Source organism: Haliotis asinina, chromosome 8, assembly GCF_037392515.1.
Source record: "Haliotis asinina isolate JCU_RB_2024 chromosome 8, JCU_Hal_asi_v2, whole genome shotgun sequence".
NCBI classification, from domain to species: domain Eukaryota; kingdom Metazoa; phylum Mollusca; class Gastropoda; order Lepetellida; family Haliotidae; genus Haliotis; species Haliotis asinina.
The window spans coordinates 13,169,883-13,192,932 of record NC_090287.1 but is presented as its reverse complement, the minus strand read 5'-3'; the positions used below and the strand labels follow the sequence as shown (position 1 = coordinate 13,192,932).

Genomic DNA, 23,050 nt, shown 5'->3' with positions numbered 1-23,050 from the left:
GGAAAAAGTTAATATGCTTTGAATAAACATTTTATTAAAAGGGTCCATATGAATTGAATCAGCTTTGAATTTTATGTAAATGTTGAAAAAGTAAAACCTTTGTCATCACTATTTTTTTTGGACAGACTCAACCGAGTATGTTTTTATTTGATTTTAAGTCAGTGATTGTGCCAAGATACATGTAGTTGCTAGAAATTGCAATGCCTGCATTTGGTGAGGTTTGATTTAATTTAGACTTCCTGAAATCAATAAGCATCTCTTTAGATTTATTCGGGTGAAATGCTAAATAATTTTGCACCAATTTGAAAAGTGAATGATTTCATTTCTCTCAGCTACTTCTGAGTAGTCTTAACATGAAAATAATCAATTTCAATGCAGATGTAAGTTGAAATGAACAATTATGCATGTATTTTGACTATCCCTCTCAACCTATAACAGTTGTTAATACACAACGGATCTGAAAGAAATTGAAGGCCTATGCACCATTTCACAAAGCTCTCATAAGTCATAAGTCAGTATGATGCTGACAAATTTGAAACAATACAGACTTGTAAACAGATACATTGTTTTGGTGAAACAACATGTTAACAACATTTTGTCTAAAAATTCTGACGTTTGCCTAAACTGATTTGCACTGAATTGGCCATTAATGACCAGAAGGTAACTGTGTTGTCTCTGGCTAACAGTGGTGAAGTGAACACATGCAACAGCATCTGCTTCAGATCAGCAATCAGAAGCCTTGATTCCATTCTTGGGAAACCTTCTCATTTATAATCAGAATGTTCTCAATACTCTAAACCAGATGCCAATTGTAATAGCTATATGATGTGTGGTAAATCATCAGTCATCAGTAATCATACTTTATGGCGTTCTTTTCCAGTCTTGATTTCCCTTTAATGGATTGCATGGTCAGGTTTGAGTGATTGCATGGTGCCAAATGATCTAGATTCTGCTGGATTGTCTTGACCAGACATATTTACAAGCTTCTATAATGTACAATATTAAACAACAAACACAAAGATATTATTCTCAGCACAATTCAGTCACACCCCTTAGGAGTGAGCCACTGTTTCTTATATGCTAGTGATCTGTGAAGATCCAGGATTGAATAGGTCTTCAGCAACCTACAAAAGGTAACTATGCTTGTCATAAGAGCCAACTAGCACAATCGGCTGGTCTGGCTCACTGACTGTGAGCATGTCATCGCTTCCCACATGTGCAGATTGATGCTCATGCTGTTGATCACTGGATTGTCAGTTCCAAACTTGATTATTTACAATCCACTATCATACAGCTTCAATATCACTGAGTGTAGCATAAAACTAAACTCACTCACTCACACTAATATGCTTGTACATACTGCATGGGTTTTGTTTGGTGAAATACCCAAAGAATAGGATGCCACAATCCTTCAGGATGGGAAACTGGAACTCGTGGAAACTATCAAGTATCATACTTCATTTCCCTTCACAGTAAAGATCACCGATAAATGTCTACATTTAACATTCTGTGTTAAATCAAGTGTTAGCCCCCATGGGGATAAGGAAGGAAAGGATATGTATATATAGCCAAGACCTTGATTCAATTTCCAATACCTGTCACATTATTGATTGTAGGCTGGCTAGTTGGCTGGCTGGTTGGCTACAGTTTTTATCACCTCTTTCTATACGTATTAGTATCTGCTGTAATATAACAATTCCTTTTGTCTGGGGAGATATTTATTTGTCTAATGTGATCTTATGATAGGCAGTGAGACCATTCACTGATTTTTGTGCTCCTCCTATGGGATGTGTTCTCTTGCACTCAGCATCCCAGCACCAAAGTGTTTGTTTATTGCAGATGCCAGGAAGATACATAAGTGATATTTATGACAGCTCAGTCAGCAAATATGTCCCTACATTTGGTGGTATTTGATGATTCATCCCTAAGGGTGTGTCTGACAGAGGACAGAGATTTACTAGGTATTGAACATCAGGTTCAGAGAGTTGAGGCATTACTCCAATGTGTCAAGGAGCAATCAAGTCAAAGGATGGAATGGATGTAGAAAGCATACACTGACCAACAGCAAACGATGTTGGTTCACTGCATTCCAGAAACTAAGCATGCATCCATCTCAGGCTGATAATCAAATAAATGCTCAAACTTTTTTTATTGAGTTACAGGACCATTTATGACACTTTGGAGTTATTTTGGGGACCAGTAGGATACCAGGTATGAATACTGGCTGCTACGCATCTATCCTTCTCATAACAGACAGCTAAATTGGTCGGATGGTTGTTGCTAGGGGAGCATCAAATGATGTGAAGCCAAGTATTTGATAGTGAGACTGACAGGGATGGAATTTCTTGTGGTTTTATGCCCAGTAAATTCTGTTTATCTTGAGAACTGTGTAAGAATTTACACTGAAACATGATAAAAGTGGAAAATTTCTCTGGTTTATCTACAGCTTGTTATGAAATAATCACCCCATACACTAGTAATTTATGATCTAAAAAGCAAGGTTCTGGTGATTTCTTTCATTGATGACCTTAATCACAAACCAATAGGGCATCAGGCCAAATCACAAAAGATGTCAGAAGTCTGTGTTGATAATAGCATATTGCTGCAATGGTAGGGTGCAAAAAGCTTTTCCTTGATTTACTCTGATTCTTGGTATCACACCTGTGCTGCAGTATGTATTACCTTGAGACTTGTACAAGTCTAGCAACAAAACATAAGAGCTTAACCTTTCACTTTGCTGCAATGTGATACAATAGTTGACAGGGATGATGTGAGACATACCTGAACACCCAACACATGTCAAGATGAAAGAACTATTCTGTGCTGCAGTGTGTGAAAGGTGATCCATCTTGTTAGGTAACTCTGTGTTAGTCAGAATAACAGTACATACAGTCTTAAATACTGCATCATGAAACATCATTTAGCAATCCTCTTTTTGATGCAGTAGCTTCAAACTATGATAGCTATCTTTTCTTCCAGTGTGAGTTAAAACAACATTTTGTTCATGAGTGGTACAGTCCCAGCAGACCTTCTATCTCCATACACAGTCACAATAAGCCTTACTGCCTTCAGGGGCTTGTTGCATTAAAGGAATAGTGTGAGCAGCCATTACACTTCCTCTCATAGTTGTGTTCATCTTCACATTGATCATGTTTGACATCTCATCTCATGTTTCAATTAGCTTGCACATCAAACATCTCCAACTTTCTTCATTCTGATGCAAGGGTGTTCTGTTGTGATATGTTGAAAGCTGATGGCTTTTATTGTGCAGCACAGTGTCCTGGAACTGGACATGGGGTGTGGAAACTCTGACTGCTCTGATTGACAGATAACACTGGACTTAGCTGTGGTATTATCTTGTAGCAATGATGTTCAGTTGCTTTTCTATAACTTGGGGACACAATTTTCCCAAGATTGGACTTGGCTTGGTATTATCTTGTAGCAATGATGTTCAGTTGCTTTTCTAGAACTTGGGGACAATTTTCCCAGTTGTCTAAGATTGGACTTGGCTGTGCTATTTATCTTGTATCATTTGTTTGACTGGCATTATTAGAAGCTGCTGAGTAATAAGAGAGTAAGATTCTTCATGGATAACAACTTCTTTATTACATATAATGCGACATTTCAGTATGGATCCTTATACTAATAAAGAAGTTGTTATCCATAAAAAATCTTACTCTCTTATCTTGTATCAGTTTTGTTGAGTTAGATGGTGTTGTTTTTCTAGAGCTTTCCAGTTGTATAAGGTTGCTATTTCGGACTTGGGTGTGGTATTATCTTGCATCAGTTTCTATCAGGGCACAATCTGCACAGCTGTGTAAGGCTGCCAAAGTGGACATGGTTGTGGTATTATCTTGTATCAGTAATGTTCAGTTGGCTGATGTTATTTTTCTAGCTCTTCTAAGGAGCAGGAGGCATGGGATGTTGTCACAGTGTATTTTGTTGTTTCCAAGAAACTTGCAGTCCTGGGTTCTTATCTTGGTTTGCCCCGATTATGTTTCTAGGCTTGTATGAACCAGATGAACCGTTTTCACAGTTTCAGATTTGGATCACTCTGGAGTTTAATACAACATAATGATATGCAGTTTTGTGAAAATACTCTTTAATGCAGCATGAGATACTACATTAGGGATTCTTGGTATTGCTTTGCTATGTGAGTAGGAGGAAATGGATGAGGATCTCAGGTTGGTGACCTTTACTGTGTGCATTGTATCCTGATATCAGAGGACATTCACTGGTTTGTTGAGACAAATACAGATATGTTTATGCATATATGATAAACCTGGCTTGCTCATTGCAATCCACATCTGGCTTTAAAAGTACTTTTGCTCTCAAGAACATGTCACTATAAGGCATCCACTTATATCCATATATTTACCTACAGCTGGTAATAATGTTCCACCTGGTAGTGTCAGCAAAATGAATAATTTGCAGGTGGCGACTGCAGAAGGGCCATTAGTGGTGGCTAAGGAGATGTGGTAGAGGGAGGATAATTTGTTCCTTCTCTGCCCTTTCTGTGGTCATTTCCTGAAGGAAATAACCTTACTGGTGGTGGTGGTGTGTCAGCGTGACCTTAGAAAAATGGGATGCTGCTGTAATAAGATAATGGGAACATGTCATCTTTGTTGTTTAGTGCAGCAGTCATCTGTCTGTGTTCCACCTTTATGATGGCTGACGTTAGATAATTGTAGCCAGAGAAGTCCACCGATGGACATCAAGAACTTTGATCCTAACGCTTTGGAGATGATGTCATACAAGCAGCAAAATCAGCAAGTCTTATCACCTGATCCATTTAGCAGTCTCATGATTACAAATAGATCTTTTTATTTATCTGAATTCTTGACTTGAATTGCCAGATTGTTATAAACACTTTAAGAAATATTGTACATGACTGAAATCTATCTCAACTTTGCCTTTGCATGTATTCTTGATTGTGCAGCATTTCATGATGCCGCATGATTGTCTGTTCTAACATCAGCCAAAGCAGGACATCAGAAGAAACTGAATTGTGATAACATATTGCTTCATTTAATAAAGAACTGAATAGCACCATGATATGCAAGTTTCAAACCACATAACACTTACTTTTAACCAATTTGTTATAGACAGTTACCTGGAGTTTAGAATAATGGGGTTTTTTTTAGATTTTTGTTGAGAGAATGAGTATTTCGTCTTCACTCCGTTATATTGTCTTGTCATTTCTGTTGTATACAGTCTCAGTGTTGAAATATCTTTGGCCTGCTGGGGTCCTAAGAATTGATTTGAAGAGTTTGAATCTAGGCATGAGCTTAAGTTCATCGGTTAACATTTGGGTGCAGATCTTGAAGTTTAAGGTTAAGGTCAGCATCTGTTGTCTTGACCCCTGTGCCTAAACAACCGTTAGCATAAATACATGGACATAGACATTTGGGGAAGTGTGCTCTGTCCATGTCTTGCTAGCTTCAAGATTCATTGTCTTCTTGGATCGGATGAAGGGAAGGTGTCACATTGTGGTCCTCATGATCAGTTCATTGGTGGCCAACATCAGCAGTTATGAACCTGGTCACTGAGTCAAGTCTTCGTTACTGCCACAAGGAGCTGAGAGGTACATAAATAAGAGGGATATAGTCTGGAGGGTAAATTGTTGCATCTCTCACGGGGTTGCAGTTTGTTCAACCTGATTCCCAGACCTGATAATTGTGGGTTTCTAATTGAATTGTGATCGATGAGGCCACAACGAGTGATATCTCTCATGAGCATTGACATACTTGTTGTTTCAGCATCTGTGGTTTTATTGTCCAAATGACCCAAATTTCCGCACAAGCCATAGATTAATTCCATATTGAGTTATGGCTGTGTGATCATATGGGCTTCTTGAAGGTTATTGAACAAAGGAAGAGAATGGCAATAACCAAACAGTGTCCCTTTAGAAGGACTTGTGACAGATAAATGGGTAAAGGTTCTCACTATCACAGAGAATCGGCAAGAAAAACATGGCTCTGATGAACAGCCTAGACTTGACATCAGCATTTCAGGTCTGCTCCCAGTGGAGGAAAATCTGTCTTTCATGAACTTATTGAACAAGTATTGGGTGATCTCGTCAATGAATGGTGATTGTGAGACAGCCACCACACCAATTGACCTTGTTCCTTGTGATGAAGTAGAACCCAGCATTACAAAGGGTAAGGGTCCTGTCACAAGGTCCTCGCCAGATGCTGTGATGAGGAAGTGGGAGTTTGACCCATCTGGGAGCAATCTCATCTATATCAATCAGATCATGGCTTCAGAGTAATAACAGTGGGCATCAATAGGTAAACAATCTTACTCCCAAACAGTAGAAATATTGTTATATACATTTGGTAAGACACACTTGGAAATTGACAAATTGAGCACAAAGAAGTTTGAGTGGAACTCCGATATACTTTCCGAGGTGGCTCTGTCATAATGATTATTAGGGGCAAACAACAAACTCCTTTAGTTTCGGGTTGTCTACAACCCAAGCAAACTATTGGTGACTGGATCTGGTAGTGAAGGTTTGGTATTTAGCTGATTGTAATATATGTGAGCAGTACCTGATGCTCCCAGTTATTGGGTTACTGGATCCAAGCGTGACCAGTTACAAGCCACTACAATAAGCCTGGTATAGTTGCTAGAGAATTCTGCTTTTCAGGTCATGTAAGTACGAAATTCTGGTTATGGTATCCGTAAAATTCCTGTTTTGGATGTCACCTGTTCTAGGCTTGAATTAAAAACTTACAAAGTGGCTACTGTCAGTGGGCTATTTCCAGTTTCTACTTGATCTCAGACTAAGTGAGTGTAGCTTTACACTACTTTTAGCAATATTCCAGCAATATCATGGCAGGAAACAACAGAAATAGGCTTCATGCATTTCAATAACCACTATTGTCTCCACTATTGTCCATAAGACTTAAGGACTTCAGTGGTGCAGAAGGTTATCTGCCTGCATTATGAAAGATAAAACAACATCCCATTGACAAGACTCTGAGTCAAGAGGATGATTGTGACCAAGAGTATTTACATTTCAGAAGTTATGAGGTAGATTCAAACTTGCTCCTTCTGTAAAATTTCAAAGGGTATTATGATTTTTTGTTGATTCATTAGCACAGCTGTAAAAAACGTCTTAAGGTAGACAAGTGGGGGACAACTCAAAGTTTAAAGCAAAGATGGGAGAAGTTAAGACTGACGTAGTTCCCTATTTCGACTTGTTATGTTTCAACTGTTTTTGCCTTTGCAGGGTTGCTGCCATTTGGCATGAAATATTAGTTGTTTTCATAAACACCTGATACCATGAGTATTTTTGGTTGTTCATAAACATGTGCTCATCATATTCAGTAAAGGACATCTATAACAAATATACTTATTATGGAAGGTTATGTACTGAATGAGTTTTTTGTGTGTGTGTGTCAAGACTTCGTGCACTATATATTGTTCAAAAGGCATGTAGTGAGTGAGTGAGTTTAGTTTTACGCTGCAATCAGCTATATGTTCCAGCTATATGGCAGCAGTCTGTAAATAATCGAGTCTGGACCAGACAATCCAGTGATCAACAACATGAGCTTCGATCTGTGCAATTGGGAACCGATGACATGAGTCAACCAAGTCAGCAAGCCTGACCAACCGATCCCATTAGTCACCCCTTACGACAAGCATAGTTGCCTTCTATGGCAAGCATGCATTGCTGAAGGCCTATTCTACCCCGGGACCTTCACGGGTCCAAAAGGCATTTAATGAACTACAGTTAAACCTAGTGGTTCCTTTGGATTTTTTCAGGACCATGGTATACTATACAATAGATTTTGCTTATAACAGAGATTTTTTATTACCATGGAAAGTGGTTTCTTTGCTTCCACTGAAATTGGCATGAGAGAATTTTTACATACACTGAATAAAGTTGGATGTTCTGACATAACTTTTATCTGAGAGTAGAGGTGATTCCACATTGGAAGTGTTATCTTTTATACACTTTGATTGTTGGTCACGCTGGGTCAGTTGTTAGGTCACACAAACAACAACCAAGAAATTGAAATTGAAAAGCAAATTTGAAAATGAAAATAGTGGCTATTTCTGTTTGGCATGTATTGCAAGCACATTTGCACTTGATTTATTACAGTTGGATGTAGTGTGAAGTTTTTAATGTAAACCTTTTATCCCTTTTCCTGGAGGTGTTGTATTGGAACTAACAAAAATTACCAGCCTTTTACAAGGATTGGATAAACTGAAAATACTGCATGAAGGAGGTCATTATTGGCATGAGCAGCAACAGCTGAGGTCAAAACTATTTCCTGACACTGCTGAGTGGATGTACATATTTTTAAGTATCTCATCCACAAAATGGTGTTATTTTTAAAGTCAATAAAGGCAACACATCTTAGACCAATGGATAATGTTGTGTGAAATTACACAGAACTTTTGATGTAGAGATGTGGGTATTTTGCACCTTACTTTAGCAAGAGGCCACTGAAAGTGTTCCTAAGAGATGTTATTTAGAATGATTATTGGAAGTTGCACCATGATGTGTATCAAACAATTGGTGATATTGTCTGATCAAACAGTTGGTGTTGTGATCAAACAGTTGGCGATGTAGTGTGATCAAATAGTGATATGTTATCGAATAGTTGGTGATGTGTGATCAGACACTTGGTGTTCTGTGATGAAATATTTGTGCTATGTGATCAGACAGTAGTGTTGTGTGATCAGTCAGTTGTGTTGTGTGATCAGACAGTTGGTATTGTACAATCAACTAGTTGTGTTATGACACAGTGATGTATTATTGAACATTTGGTGATGTGAAATCAAACAGCTGGTGATGTGCGATCAAATAGTTGTGTGATGAAGCAGTTGGTGATCAAAAAGTCAGTGATATGTGATCATACAATTGGTGTTCGATCAATCAGTAGGTCATGTGTGATCAAATAGTTGTCATATATAGTCAAACAGTTGGATTTTGTGTGAATTCATCTTGTTCCCCTTTTGATTTAAGGTTTGAAACCTTTTCCAGAAGGTTGTCAGCAAACATCTTTTGTTGCTTAGTGCCATCATTATGACATATAGAAGTTTGATCCATGATTTGTTTGTTTGTTTGTTTGTTGGATGTTATTGATTGATGTAGACCTTCATCTTATTGAAATTACTAGATGTATTGAATGGCCCAGTGGAGTCTGTCCACAGCCAATAGTCCACAGATAGAGCCTCCTAAATATTCTTGTGCTCTGGTTTGATCAGCTAGGTATTGATCATGTAGTACTACTATAAATTGCTGAAATATTGCAGAAAGACTAGTTTGGGTGAGATTATTAAGTTGTAAATATGAACAGAGACATACACACAATAGCACACAATCAGCTAAGTGTGGACACTTGTCAGACTGAGCCAGCTTTGGTGGCATTATAGCTTAGATAACATTTCCAAACATTGTTCTGTTCCAGTGTTATATTTTTGCCATCACGTACATGTACTTAAAAACAGCTTGAAACCAAATCTGTTTTATTGATGCTACCAACAATAATGGTGTATTAAAATGATACTATAAATGATATATATCATATCTGAAGTTCTCAAGAGACATTTAAACGTTGGACTGTAATGATTGCATGACATGTTTAATGGGTACCAACATCATATATTGTTTAGCATGACATTTCAGAGGTAATCCCTTCTCCTTCATCAGGTGTGTCCTATTTTTAAACATTGGAACTTTCAAATGTGACTTTATGACAACTTAAACAGGAGAATTTCGGTCACTGTCAAGGTTGTCATTAAGCCTGACGCAGGAAATAGGCCAGCCACAGAGAAAAGTGTGGCTGGATGAGCGTATCCAGAGGGATGACACCTGTCAGAGACTTCATCTTCACACACCTATCAGTTCTCCACTTGTCAGATCAGCGCTGACAATATGGCTTTGTTGGCACGATGTTTAACAAGCACAAATGATCACCTCACTGTATGGATTGACACCATTCATCATGAATGTTAGTGCACTTGTGGTTCTGTAAAATAAAATCTGGTTTAGAGACTCATATGAAGACTAGCACTGTTTTTATGTCTTAGTCTTTTTTTATTAAATGATAAATGGGAGAACTGTAGTTAAATATGGTTGTATCTTTTAAACCATTATTCTGTCTTGCAAGTGTTTGTAAAAAGTAATGCTGTAAAATTTCAGTAATATTTCATAAATATTGGTTCAGTAAACACATTGGTAGGTGTATGTGAATTTTACAGCCATATGACCTCTGTTTGAAAATGTTTTATTTTCATAGATAACATGTCTTGGATAAGGATCAGCAGTTGTTTATTATGTAGTAGTTGGAGGCGGGGGGGGGGGGGGTCTTTTGTATTCGTAAAATCTGAGATCAATTTCTTTTTCAGATTAAACACTTTAGAAGTATTCTTTGAGTTCATTTTGGGGATATAATATCATTAGTTATTTTTAATACAAAACATAAATTCTAAAATGAATCCAAATACATTCCTGAATTTTTCAAAATGTGTTAATACTTATCATGGTAAGTTCTGACTGGTGGTACATCCTCAATTCATATAGCAGACAAACAGGAAGAAAGTCATAAACAATGGAAAGTATTGTCTATATGATAAGTTTGTTTATTGAACTCAGTACAATGATCAGACCATCTTAGTATCATGGTCAGATGCACATGGTCTGAGGATCAGAAAAACTGGGTATTATCATCAAATGTTTGATCATTGTTCTGATATAGATCATCTATGTGTACTGCCATGTCTCTGTACCTTTTGTGTTTACATTTGTTGCTTGTATAATATTGCCACTGTTTCTTAATGGAATACTATGCAATCAAATATCAAATCATATTTAAACTTTGCATCACAATCCCATTAATGTGCCATAATGATCTAACAGATCATTGCATCATGGTCAGATAAACTTTGTATTGTAGTCAGATAAACTTGATATCATGATCAGATAATTATAGAAATGAGCCACTAAGAGGATTTGTTGCTTGCTGAGTGTTCAACTACAAGTACAATACTGTACAGACCAACACTCTGAACAGGGTTCCTTGTGTGGGGGTGTTCCTGTTAACTAGCAGGTCTGCCATTCATTTGGCACTACATACAATAACTGAGACAGTTCATTGTTGCATTGTGTACATTTACAGTTTCTGAAGCTCTGGTATTGTGTATTGTTAACAAACTCCCTACAATGCCTCCAGCTACCTGTCATCTGCATCTCAGAGAGGTTGTTCAGCTCCATGTAGGTATGTGTTTGAGGCCTTGTGACTGAACACAGGTCTAGTACTGGGTGGCAAATGGCTGTAGAGGAATGGTTAATTATTCCCCATTCCCTGTCCTGAACCCCACCCCACCCACCCAAAACGCAATAGTCATAGCGTCCCGAATGGAATAAATGTCATCAAACATGGCGGCGAGTGGAGATGAACAGGCTTTGTTTTGTTTGTTCTAAAAGGTTTGTTGTCACTATGAGTCTAATCTTGAAAATATGCAGACGGGGGTGGGGGGTGTAGCGCATCAACCCCCCTATTGTAGTAAGCTTCATACCTCTGTCCATGCTTCACAGAGACAGGCTTGCAAACAAAGCATGCAAAGAAATTCCTGTCAGAATGGTGAAAGAGTTCTAATAATCCGAGACCAGGACATTAATTAATGGAGAAACAGTTGCTAATGTATCCTCGGTGTCTTTGTGGTTTGGTGTGCAATACCTGTAAAACATAGCATCTGAAGAGGAGGTACTCTTTAATGAGGAAATTGAATATGGTACTTTTGAAGTGTTAACATTGATTGATTAGACAAGAACTTACTTTAAATATCTGCCTTTAATCTTTTTTGCTTGTAATTGAATTATGCAGCTATTGGTTTTGTAAAGTGGACAAGATGGTTTAAATTTGGAAGAGGTAATGAAGGAGGAGGGTTTATCACTAGTGACAGGATCTGAGAAAAAGCAGCTAAATCTGATATTAATACCTTCATTGTCTGGTGCACTGCATGCAGGGTTCAACATTCTTTGTGTTAGAGTACCAATGGTACAGATAGAATCATAATGGCACAATTAAAGTCTTGGTACTCAGAAAGGCAAAGTAGAATATTTAGTTACTAGAGATGATATGATGTTGATATGATACTAGTTATAAATTCTTCTTATCATACTGTTTAATGCAGGGTTGAACCCAATTCATTCATTCATTCATTCATTCATTCATTCATTCACTCAATTACTCAATCACTCCTTATTAACGTTCTCTCCATTTACTTGTTGCAGGTAGTCCTTGCAAGCACCCCAGATCTACAGTGTGGCTTCTCGAGAGACTTGTTCACAGCATGGTGTACCAATGCCAAAAACAGTATCATCCTGACCAACAGAACCTCTCCCGGGACTCTGGCAAGATGGCTGATAGACAACCAGCAGAACAAGACTGTCACTATGGAGGTATGGTCATTGATGTGTGTGAGTTATCACCATAGTACTGTGCCATGGACATGTACCTTTCTTTACAATGGACAATGGGTGTCCTGGACTGTTATCAATCTTTACAATGGACAATGGGTGTCCTGGACTGTTATCATTCTTTACAATGGACAATGGGTGTCCTGGACTGTTATCATTCTTTACAATGGACAATGGGTGTCCTGGACTGTTGCCATTCTTTACAATGGACAATGGGTGTCCTGGACTGCTGCCATTCTTTACAATGGGTGTCCTGGACTGCTGCCATTCTTTACAATGGTTGTCCTGGACTGTTACCATTCTTTACAATGGTTGTCATGGACTGCTACCATTCTTTATAATGGACCAGCAGACATTTACTGTCCGTCCTTTATCATTTTGTTTCCGGAGCATAACTCAGAAGCCGTTCAATATTTTTAGACCAAACTTGATAGATATAATAATCTCAAGCAATAGTTGTGCCTTTTGCTATTTACAGAGTTATGGAATTTCTTTTTTTTCGTTTTTCCATGGAACATTTTGATGTTAGTCTAATGGTTTGGTAGGCTTCGTTTCCGGAGCAGAACTCAAAAACTGTACAATATTTTTCTGCAAAACTTGCTAGATATGTGTGGCAGACCCCAAAGTGGTGCCTTTTTTGTTATGTACAGGTTTTTGTGATTTTCTATTTTATGGGTTTCCATGGAAACGTTTCGGACTTGGTCTCAAAATTGAGGGATGGGCTTTGTTTCCAAAGCAGAATTCAAAAACCGTTCAGTATTTTTCTGCAAAACTTGGTAGATATATCAATTTGAACCTAAAGTGGTGCGTTTTGCAATGTACAGGTTTTTGTGGTCTATTTTTTTCTGGGTTTCCATGGAAACGTTTCAGATTTAGTCTCGAAAGTGTTGTTTCCAGAGCAGAACCTCTTAATATTTGTCAATAAAACTTTGTAGATATGTGTGTCAGACCCCAAAGTGGTGCCTTTGGGTATTTACAGGATTTTATGATTTAATGTTCTCTCGGTTTCCATGGACACATTTCGGACTTCATTTTCGGAGCATAGATTAGTCTACATCATTAGTACAAATATTCATCATGTTGATGAAATTGATGACATTGTCTTCTTCTTCTTTTATGGCCAGCCTAACATGCTCCAGGATCCGACTGTTGCTTCAGTGCAAGTGTACTGGGGCTGACTGTGGTTTTGTTGCCCTTAACAGTAAATTTACTCCTCAAATGAGAAAGTCTTTGAGGCTTGCAGTTAAATTAACTTCCAACATACAGACCAATTTTAAGACATTACTGCATGACAAGAAGCTTCTAGTACATGAAGTCAGTGAATGGTTGACTTCTTGCAAGTTAAGATTTGATTATGGACATGATTAAGTGAGATTTCCTTTCAAGTATCTGAACACAGATGTGTTTGGGACTAAGAATATTTATTACAAGGTTTTTCACATATGAACATAATGTCTCTAGACAAGCCGGACATCATTGTTAATATGTAATCATTTATTGTTCATCCTGTGAAAGTTTCATTGAAATTCCAATCACTATAACCTTCAGGGGCTTTGGGTGATGTCGGTTGAAGTCGGTCAGATGTTATGTTAAAGAAGTGGTGTGGAATGTCGGTCGTTCCTGAAAAAAATATATTTTAACCATTAGTTGAGATTTATGACATAGCTGTTTCAAGATACACTGAGTTTTCATGTGTTTCTTTTGCTTTTTGGATCTCACTTTGGAATATTGTAAAATTTTCTAATGGAAATAAAATGTTAAAAGTGATTGCTGCATACAGTCTGAAATAAGATTTGATGGAAATTGAAAAAAAGAAAAAATGGTATCATGCATGAAATATTTTCAGACTGATTTTGTTAATTTGTTTGTTTTTTCTAATAGCTATAAACACTCAACCCCAGTGACAAATATCAAGTTCCATGTGATTTACTGCACAGTGTAATGCTTTTATTACCAGCATTAATGGATCAGTGTGGAGTAAAATGTTGTTTCCATTGCCCAGAGAAGTGAGAAATGATGGGGTTTTTTAGCCTGTAAAACAGCTTACAACTTTAGCTGCTTTCTAGGTGTTTGAGGGCTTGATGATGGTGGTGGGAGGGAGGGACCAAAGTCGATTCCTTTTGGAACTGGAAAGAAATATTTTACAATCAGTAAAACAGAGTAGGACATGACTGAAGTATAAGAAGCCTCAGTTATGTCTTCCATATGTGGTCACCTGTGCACATCCAACTTCACTGCCTGCCTTGATTACCTTAGCTGATATTGTGACCTTAGCTCTTTACACAGTAACATGAACAATCTTGGATCAAAGGAAATGGTAACATGGCCATCTGGAACCCGGATGTCATTGTATCCAAGTCGTATCTCACCAATCTTGACCATGTATTGGTTTCTGTTCTTCTCATCAACCTGCAAGAAACTTTTTTTGACATCATTCCAGCTTAAGGCTTGAGCCATTTTTTCAAAACCAAAGCTGTGTAGCATTTTTTAACAGTTTGGATGCACAGCTCATCAGCTGACAACAAGCTGAAAAAGTAAATGCTAAAAGATAAACTTAGTCTAGTGGATGCCAAGATTTGGGCACAGACTGTCATTCAGCCAAGATTACTTGTCAAGAGAGGTTATATGAGACAAAGGATTCTGGTAAATATTTAACACTCTGATATTTTATGCTATATCCTATACTACTGATATATTTTCAAACTTTTCAAAAAGTGTGAGTGTGTGTGTGTATTACCATTATAAGAAAAAGTGTGAGGCTTACACATGATTTTTGCTAAAAAAGTTTGACAAGCCCTCACCTAAGTATAAAGCTTTGTAGCCTACTGATCTTAAGGGCTTGCTACGAGCCTGAGAGTGAGTGAGCGAGTGTGCGAATTTGTCTTTACATGACTCTCGGCAGTATTCAGACCAGAAGACTCCAGAAATGGGTGTTACTCATCATACAGAGTCGGGAATCAAACCAGGACCTTCTCCAAAACAAGCCAAAGTTTTAACCACTAAGCTACACCTACCCCTAGTTCAGTTGTATCAATATATTACTGTTTCTTTGAGCGCCAGGGCTCATGCAGTATTTGGTATATTGCAGGTGAGACGACGGATCCAATTGGATGGACCAGAACTGGAAGATTACATGAAGAAGAAACAGGAGAAGAAAGCTCAAGAAAGACTCAAGAAGACAGAGCTGTCTAAGCTGTTAGTCAATATCAGACATTGTCCTTCCCACTGCACGCTATTCTTGTAACTGATACCAAAATCCTGTTCAAAGTGACATTGACTCCGTTTCAGTTCACTGTAATACAAACATATTGGTCATGCAATGGCAGTGCACTGGATCTGAATATCCTAATAAGTGTTTGATGAAAAAACCTGACTGAAAAGATTGGTTATTAACACTCTGACTCTATGTATTAAACCACAAGTAAAATCTGCATATGCTGCAGGCAGTGTCTGAAATAGTTTCCAAATTTAGCTAGCCATTTGGACTACCTATGTCTGAAAGTCTATAGCCAACAAAATCATTCACAAGCCTAAGTTTTGAATGTAGACATGAGTTTCATCATTAAGATGTTAATATGATGAACATATAAATTATCAGGCCATAATCTTACATGATTTAAAAGTGTATTCCAGCTTAACAAGTCAGAAAGAATGATATATTTACGAAATGACTCCATGAAAATTGACAAGCCAGTCGGACTCTGAAGATTTACTGGCCTGACTGAATTTTTACTAGACACAGGCTAGCAGGCCAGTTGCTATTTTACACACTGATGACAAGAACTGTATTAACTATTGCATGCACATTTTACACTGAGTCTGGGGTGGTGTAGTTGTGTATTTGTGGACTGTTTGCAGGGATTTGGCTGATGAATCAAGTGATGAGAGTGAGGCAGAGATGGAGGTAGAGGCCTATGGCAACAAACCTGGAAAGGGCAAACATGACCTCATGATTCAAGGGGAGGTAAGTCGTGTTCCTGCATTGTTCATACATAGGGTGACCATCAGCAAAGTCAAGATCTCTGTTTCGTATTCTACGATCTACAGTGGGACTGCATATAGATTTTCGAAGGTCTCTTAGCGCTAAGATAGTCGTAAGTGCCATTAACATTCACCTACAACTATCTTAGTGCTAAGAGAGCTTGGAAAATTTAGGTCCAGATTTTTGTGCAAGTGCCAATCAAAGTCCTTCATCTGTTTTCCTTAGAGTACAATCCATTGAAATATCTCTGATTTGTGTGAGTGATACTCTGCATTAACCCAATTTCAGGTTTACAATTGACACAAAAGTATATTGGCGTCAGATTTCTTTTTGATTGCTACCATGATGTAGCCTGAGATTTCCTAAAACAGAACTCTCTGTCAGACATGCAGATCAAGGCATTTACCTGAAAGAGATGAAGACATTGTGTATTCCTGTTTGTCTGTCATACAGACCTTGAAACAAATATATGTCGAAAAAGCAGATGCAAGTCTAGAATATGAAGCAAGTCTAGATTTCTGAAAATGAAGAAAGTCTCTTTGCTCCTTTTTGTAGTGTTTTATGGTTATTTCTGGGACCTGTACTTTTCTGTAAAATATGTTTATTTCAGAGACTAAATGTCAAACCATATTACTGTGTGAAATGGGCATAGAGTGTCTGCATGTGCATATGCCAATCAGCAACCATCACCCCTGTTATTCCAAAAAGCAGGAACCCTGCTACATGTAGACAGTACATCTGTAGATGATACATCTATATAGTATTGTTATTAGTCTAATGCTCATGTCTGGCAGGTAATTTATCTAAGACACCATCTAATCCCTAACTGCTAGCCCCAGCTCCCGTAATCGGTTTCCTCAGACCAGCTTTACCATCTCTAGGGACCTCTTATCCCTGAAAAAAACAGCATGTGTCTGCCAAAGTCCCAAATTTACGGAATCCCAGGATTCACGGCATAGCTTAATGTAGACAGATCGGGTCTAGCATGATTATTGCCACTGTTTGTGATGCTGTGATATATTGTCATCCCTTTGATACTGGGAGCCCTAAAGAAAGTGTGAATTGATAATAATTGTAGAAAATGACATGCGAGATGCAGAACTGATTGTTGCCTGAGGGAGCTATCAGATTTTCATTAACTCTAAGAATGCAGGATCCGACAGGGCTAGAGTGCTTGCAAAATGTCAGCCGTAGTTATGAGAGATAGAGTGTTAAAGGGTCAAAAGTTTACAGGGTTTCCGTGGTAGTCTTTTTCAGGTTATTTTGTTAGCACTGATGACATATCAAAGTAATCCTGTTTTAGATCTGTTGACATGCTTATTGTCTGGATCCATCATGACATGTTGAAAGGATAAACTGCCACAGTAAACTGGGTAGTGTGCAAACATCTTTGTTAATGTGGTGTATGTGCTCTTGTAAACATGCTAGCAGCATGTGGCCTTGCACAGATTGAATCTCAGATCAATGGAAAGAAACTGAATTTGTTAGACTGCAATCAGAAGTGTTTATATGCTTTATCCTCTTTTTGCAGGAAATGGAGAATATTGACAATTTAATCTTATCTGGTGAATTAAATGATGATAAAAAGAAAATACATGTTTGCAAACATAGTGCTATGGCTGTCATTTGCAAACTGGTATTTAATATTGTAATATTGTAAACAGAAGCCAATCTTTTTCATGAATACTTTCCAATACGTCTGCATTTGTGTGTGTATATTTGTTTTTATTGGTTGGTTGTACGAGTGACATTTCTGGTGCCCCCTGTTGTAATATGCCGGGAATATTGCTTAAAACGGCGTAAAATCATACTCACTCATTCACTTGTTTGAGAGAGTTATCAATGCATCAAAGTTATTTTTATAATCAGTCTGTTATGGTTGATCTAGCTGATCCAAAATTTTAAATCTGTTTTAGTAGTTCTGAAGGCTGAGACAGGTCAAGTGTTTGCTAAAGCATGTGTTTGTTTTTGTTTAAGCCACAGACAGCAATATTCCAACTTTACATCACATCACAAAGTAACATATAAAGGATTATCAAGTTTTCATAAATTTCTATAAGAAAGGCATTATTGCATTGTAAACAAACTACTATCTGTGAGTGAGTGTTTGCTTTTACAGCGCTTTTAGCAATATTCCAGCAATATCATGGCAGGGAACACCAGAAATGGGTTTTACATATTATAAGGGTCAGTGAGGTGGCCTAGTAGCTAAAGCGGGTTATTGTAAGCCTAACAGGTTTGTTCCCCACATGGATACAGGATGTCAAGCCCACATTGGGTGTTCCCTGCCTTGATAATGCTGGAAAATTACAAAAAGCAGTGTAAAACTAAACTCACTCACTGATGCAAACCAGGGGGATACGGTATACCTGATAACATGTGTAAATATTCAGATACTTCAGCACTATAATAAGGAAGGCAAGGTTTTTAGTAGTTTCAGAAAATGAAAAGTCAATAATAAATGAATACTCAATACTTTTCAGTCTTAATATCAGAATTTTTACTCTACGGAGCATGTATTGTCACCTAGAAAAACCTGGGATCTTGTATAAATTCAAAATTTCTTTTTTGGCACAGATGAGTCAGGATACAAGTGTTTCCATGTTTCCCAGAAAATGTTTTTGAAAGTCTCATTAAGGCCATAAATATCCATACCTTCATCTATCAACTTTTGAGCTCAAGTCATATGTTGCTGTGAAAGGTATGGATATTTTTTTTAAAGAACATGCTCGATTGTACAATGTTGTGAAATGTAGAAAGCTGATGTTGGAATTTGCTTGACAAAACAGAAAAGATATTTATCATTAAGTTGAATTTTTTTATTCACAAGCGACAGCATGTACCTGCTGATCATATTGCTGACCATGGTGTAAAAATACATATATACTGAACTGCAAAAGAAGCGCAACTCTATCTTTTTGTCTGTTTTTTAATAGAAGGCATAAACATGAACTCTTACTTTTTGTGAGGTTTCATTTATTTCAAAACTTGCATTTCTTTTGCTGTTCAGTATATTTATTCCTACACACACAGCATGAATGTGGCCAGCCATTACTGAAGACAACTGGAGTATACCTCAGGCAAATCACCATAAGCTTCCTCGCTGAACAACCCAGCAATAAACCATCTACATCAGTGGCTATCACTAAGCATTTAAACAACTTACATGCTTCAGTAGTTGATTGACCATCAAGTGATCAGACAATGAGATCAGATGCATGTATTTATCAATCAGGCGAGGACCAGCATGGACAAGCCGGTGTATTACACGGACTGACCATGCAGAAACGCTGAGTGACAATAAATGGCACATTAGAAGCCTGTTTTATTCCATTACCGAAGGCTTAAGCAATGTGCGTGCTTAATGTGTCAATCATATGTCATCTTTGTTTGTCTTCCCAATCGGCTTGCCAATTACCTACGATCTTGTTTACTTCCTCTGTGCAACTCAGGGTAACAAGTAGGATCTGAAGGCAAGGTGTACTCAGGGAAAATGTGGGCCAACAAAGTGATGTTAGTAGGTAATTGTAACGCCTATACCTGTATAGGATTACTTACTTTGGTTCTGATATAACATCCTCAGGTGGCATTTAGAAGCTTGTATGATGAAGAGCAACACTTTTTATGGATATACAACTTCTTTCTTGCAGTGGATGCGACATATCAGTGTCAATCTTAACACTGTTAAACACAGATGATGACTTGTTAACTGTTCTTCATGATATTGTTCAGATCAATTAGCAAATCTGTGGTAAAGTAGTGCTCTCAGAATGGTTTTATGCTTGACAGAAAGTATGGTATCCATAATAACAAGCTTTCATTGTATCGTTTCAGTATAATATTTTACTGAACAGATATATACATAATAATCTCTCTGATTATCATATGCTGGTATTCTGGTTTTGCAGTATTTGAAGAGTCTCATCTATCATGTTACATGAAATAATAAGAGTTTAATTACGTTTTAATTTTGAATGCATTTGAGTGAGTTCATTTTGATGCTGCTTCAAACAGTGTTATATCAGTCCTTTCTTGGTTTGTGACTACTTTTTGTATAACTGGACAAATCTGGGATTCAAATCCATGATCATCTGATCCTGAAACAACAAGGGGATATAACTCTGCCCAGCAACTTGGTACCAGGATCCAGTCCCTATGGGTTCCAATACTAGAATTTTCATATTCCCCATGATTATAAGCCTAGGGGAATTGTCACACCCAACAGATCCAGGGTGATGGTGTAGTCTAGTGGTTTAGCGTTGGCTGATCACATCAAAGACCCAGGTTTGATTTCCCACATGGGTACAATGTTTGAAGTCCACTTTTGGTTTCCAGCCCCTTGTGATTTTGCTGGAATTTTACTAAAAAAAGGCATCAAACTAGCTTTACTCACACATTTCGACAGATCCTTTCGAATGAAACTAATTTAGATAGCTTTGAACATCAGTCCATCATTGCTAACCTGCATTTGCAGTTACCTGCAAATATGGACAGAAATGTTTGCTTAATGCATGTGTTTGGCTCTGCTTTGTGCCAACTTTAAATCAGACTATCCTGTGCCAATCCTGATAAAATGTTTAGGTTTGAGATTCATAGACTTTATATAATCTAAGGTAGATATGAATTGTTTCAAATCAAATTGAAATTAGATCATTTCATCTTTATGAGAAATCACATATTGCTTTCGCTAAAATAGCCTTAGTTTGAATGATGTATTATTTTGATGTCACTGACCGGAAATTCCAATTATATTAACATTCTTGTTTTTCTAACCCAACTAACCTACTTTTTTGGCCCATGTTTAAGTTTTAGGTAACCTAATTTGATAGCCATCTTTGGAGGGTCTTTAAGTGGAACCATAGTAGGGTAGTTTGGTACAGTTTTTAGAATACTTGGAAGTTCAGCAAAGTTTGTTGCAATGGCAGTCATTTTGGTGTGCAGGTCGAGGATTGGTCAATCTTGATGACCACATTGTTTTTACAACTTAAATTGAGAACAATATATCAGTTATCATTGAATGTATCATATATATCAGTTACCATTGAATGTATCATATATATTAGTTATCATTGAGTGTATCATATATATCAGTTATCATTCAATGTATCATATATGTCAGTTATCATTGAATGTTGGGACAGTGACTTTTCCTCATTTTTCAGCATTGACACTTAAGCATAAAAGGCAAGGAATAATTGTCCAACCCGAAAATTGAAAGTTTCACATTAATACCCCTAGGTAACCATTTATTTCAAACATGGGATGTAAGACAGATAGACCATTGGTACAGCTATACTGTAATAATTTAGGGATATTGGTATTTTTATTATCGATATTTCATCAGATTGTCAGTGAATAAATAGATCATTATTCATAGTTTCAAACTTTACATATATCCCTAACTATTTTTGTACAGTATATATTACGATGATTCGACCATAATGTTTGGTAGTTCTCAAGGTCGGGTTGTGATAGTCAAGGGCTAACGTGTCTTTCAGGAGAGGGCTCTGAACTCTTCACAAAGTTCGGTATAAATTAAGCATCATGTTTTTCAGAGATGTAGGAGGAAGGATTAACTGTCATTGCCTGTAATTAATAATCAAGTGGAAAGCATGGGCTTTGTGTTTAGTGGCACAGGCCAGCTGGCTGAATATCACAAATGATGAGCATAATAGCAGGACATGTTTTAATGATTGTTTACTTGACTGGGTGTGCGAAGCAGCACCATCTCATGCAAGCCCAACACACTGACGAACAGTACTAATTAAACTTGTTACCCCCAGGCCCTATCTCAGCAGCAGGATTTCAGAAAGTGGGCAATTTGATAGGCACTTACTGTATGAGAGCCATCAATGATTCAGAAACCTACAACCAGAATTTCCTTTCTCATAACCTAACTACTTTGGTTTCCCAAACAGCTGATCATAGAATCATAAATTTTTGATACTATAGTGTGAAACCTAGGTTGGCATGTGAGTGACCTTGCTTCTAAGGCACTTAGTGCCTTCGTTTCAAGGTCATGTGTGCGTGTCAGATTGCCATGCTTGTCAGCAGGGTCTTTAAGGCATTAAGTGCACTATATATGGAGGGCCAACTTCTTGGCTGGCTGTGGTCACACATGTTGGAGTAGAGTGATTGTATGATGCTGGGAACAAATCATCCTTTTCAGAGAGTTTAGTCAGGTTGTGGTCCAACTTGACCTGTTTGTTTCTCTTTCTGTTCTGTAGAGGTTGTAAGTTTGACTCTCAATTTTTTTTTTATTGTTGCCATGTTTCTGTTTACTTGACCTTTTTATTTGTGTTTGTTTTGAACGTTTAGGTAAATTTACTTTCAGTACTCCTCTTATGAAAAACACTGCTTCAATCTGTTGTGAGCAGATATAGAATATCTAAATCATATAAAATTTTAAAATTTAAAAGGTCTATAAAAAAAATATGGTTCAGTTTTGCTTTAATTAATTGAACTTTATGTAATGTGTTTCCAGGAATCTGCAATGGCCTTCTTTCTGTTCATGCTAACCCAGCTATATCGCTCACAATATCAGTCACTGGATTGTCTAGTCCAGGCTAGGGTTCTTTTCAGGCTACTGACATATCTGGAACATTGCAAACCCATCAAAACATCTGATT

At 37.5% G+C, this 23,050-nt stretch overlaps 1 protein-coding gene across 1 annotated transcript in view; it reads left to right on the top strand.

Annotated features, from left to right (window-relative positions):
* The window catches only part of LOC137293501 (cleavage and polyadenylation specificity factor subunit 2-like), a 185,007-nt gene that overhangs the window by 125,913 nt on the left and 36,044 nt on the right, over nucleotides 1-23,050 (top strand). The window contains exons 10-12 of the mRNA XM_067824075.1: nucleotides 12,254-12,421; nucleotides 15,528-15,634; nucleotides 16,298-16,403. Of these exons, the coding sequence (XP_067680176.1) occupies nucleotides 12,254-12,421; nucleotides 15,528-15,634; nucleotides 16,298-16,403 (381 nt within the window). The remainder of the gene's footprint in view (nucleotides 1-12,253; nucleotides 12,422-15,527; nucleotides 15,635-16,297; nucleotides 16,404-23,050) is intronic.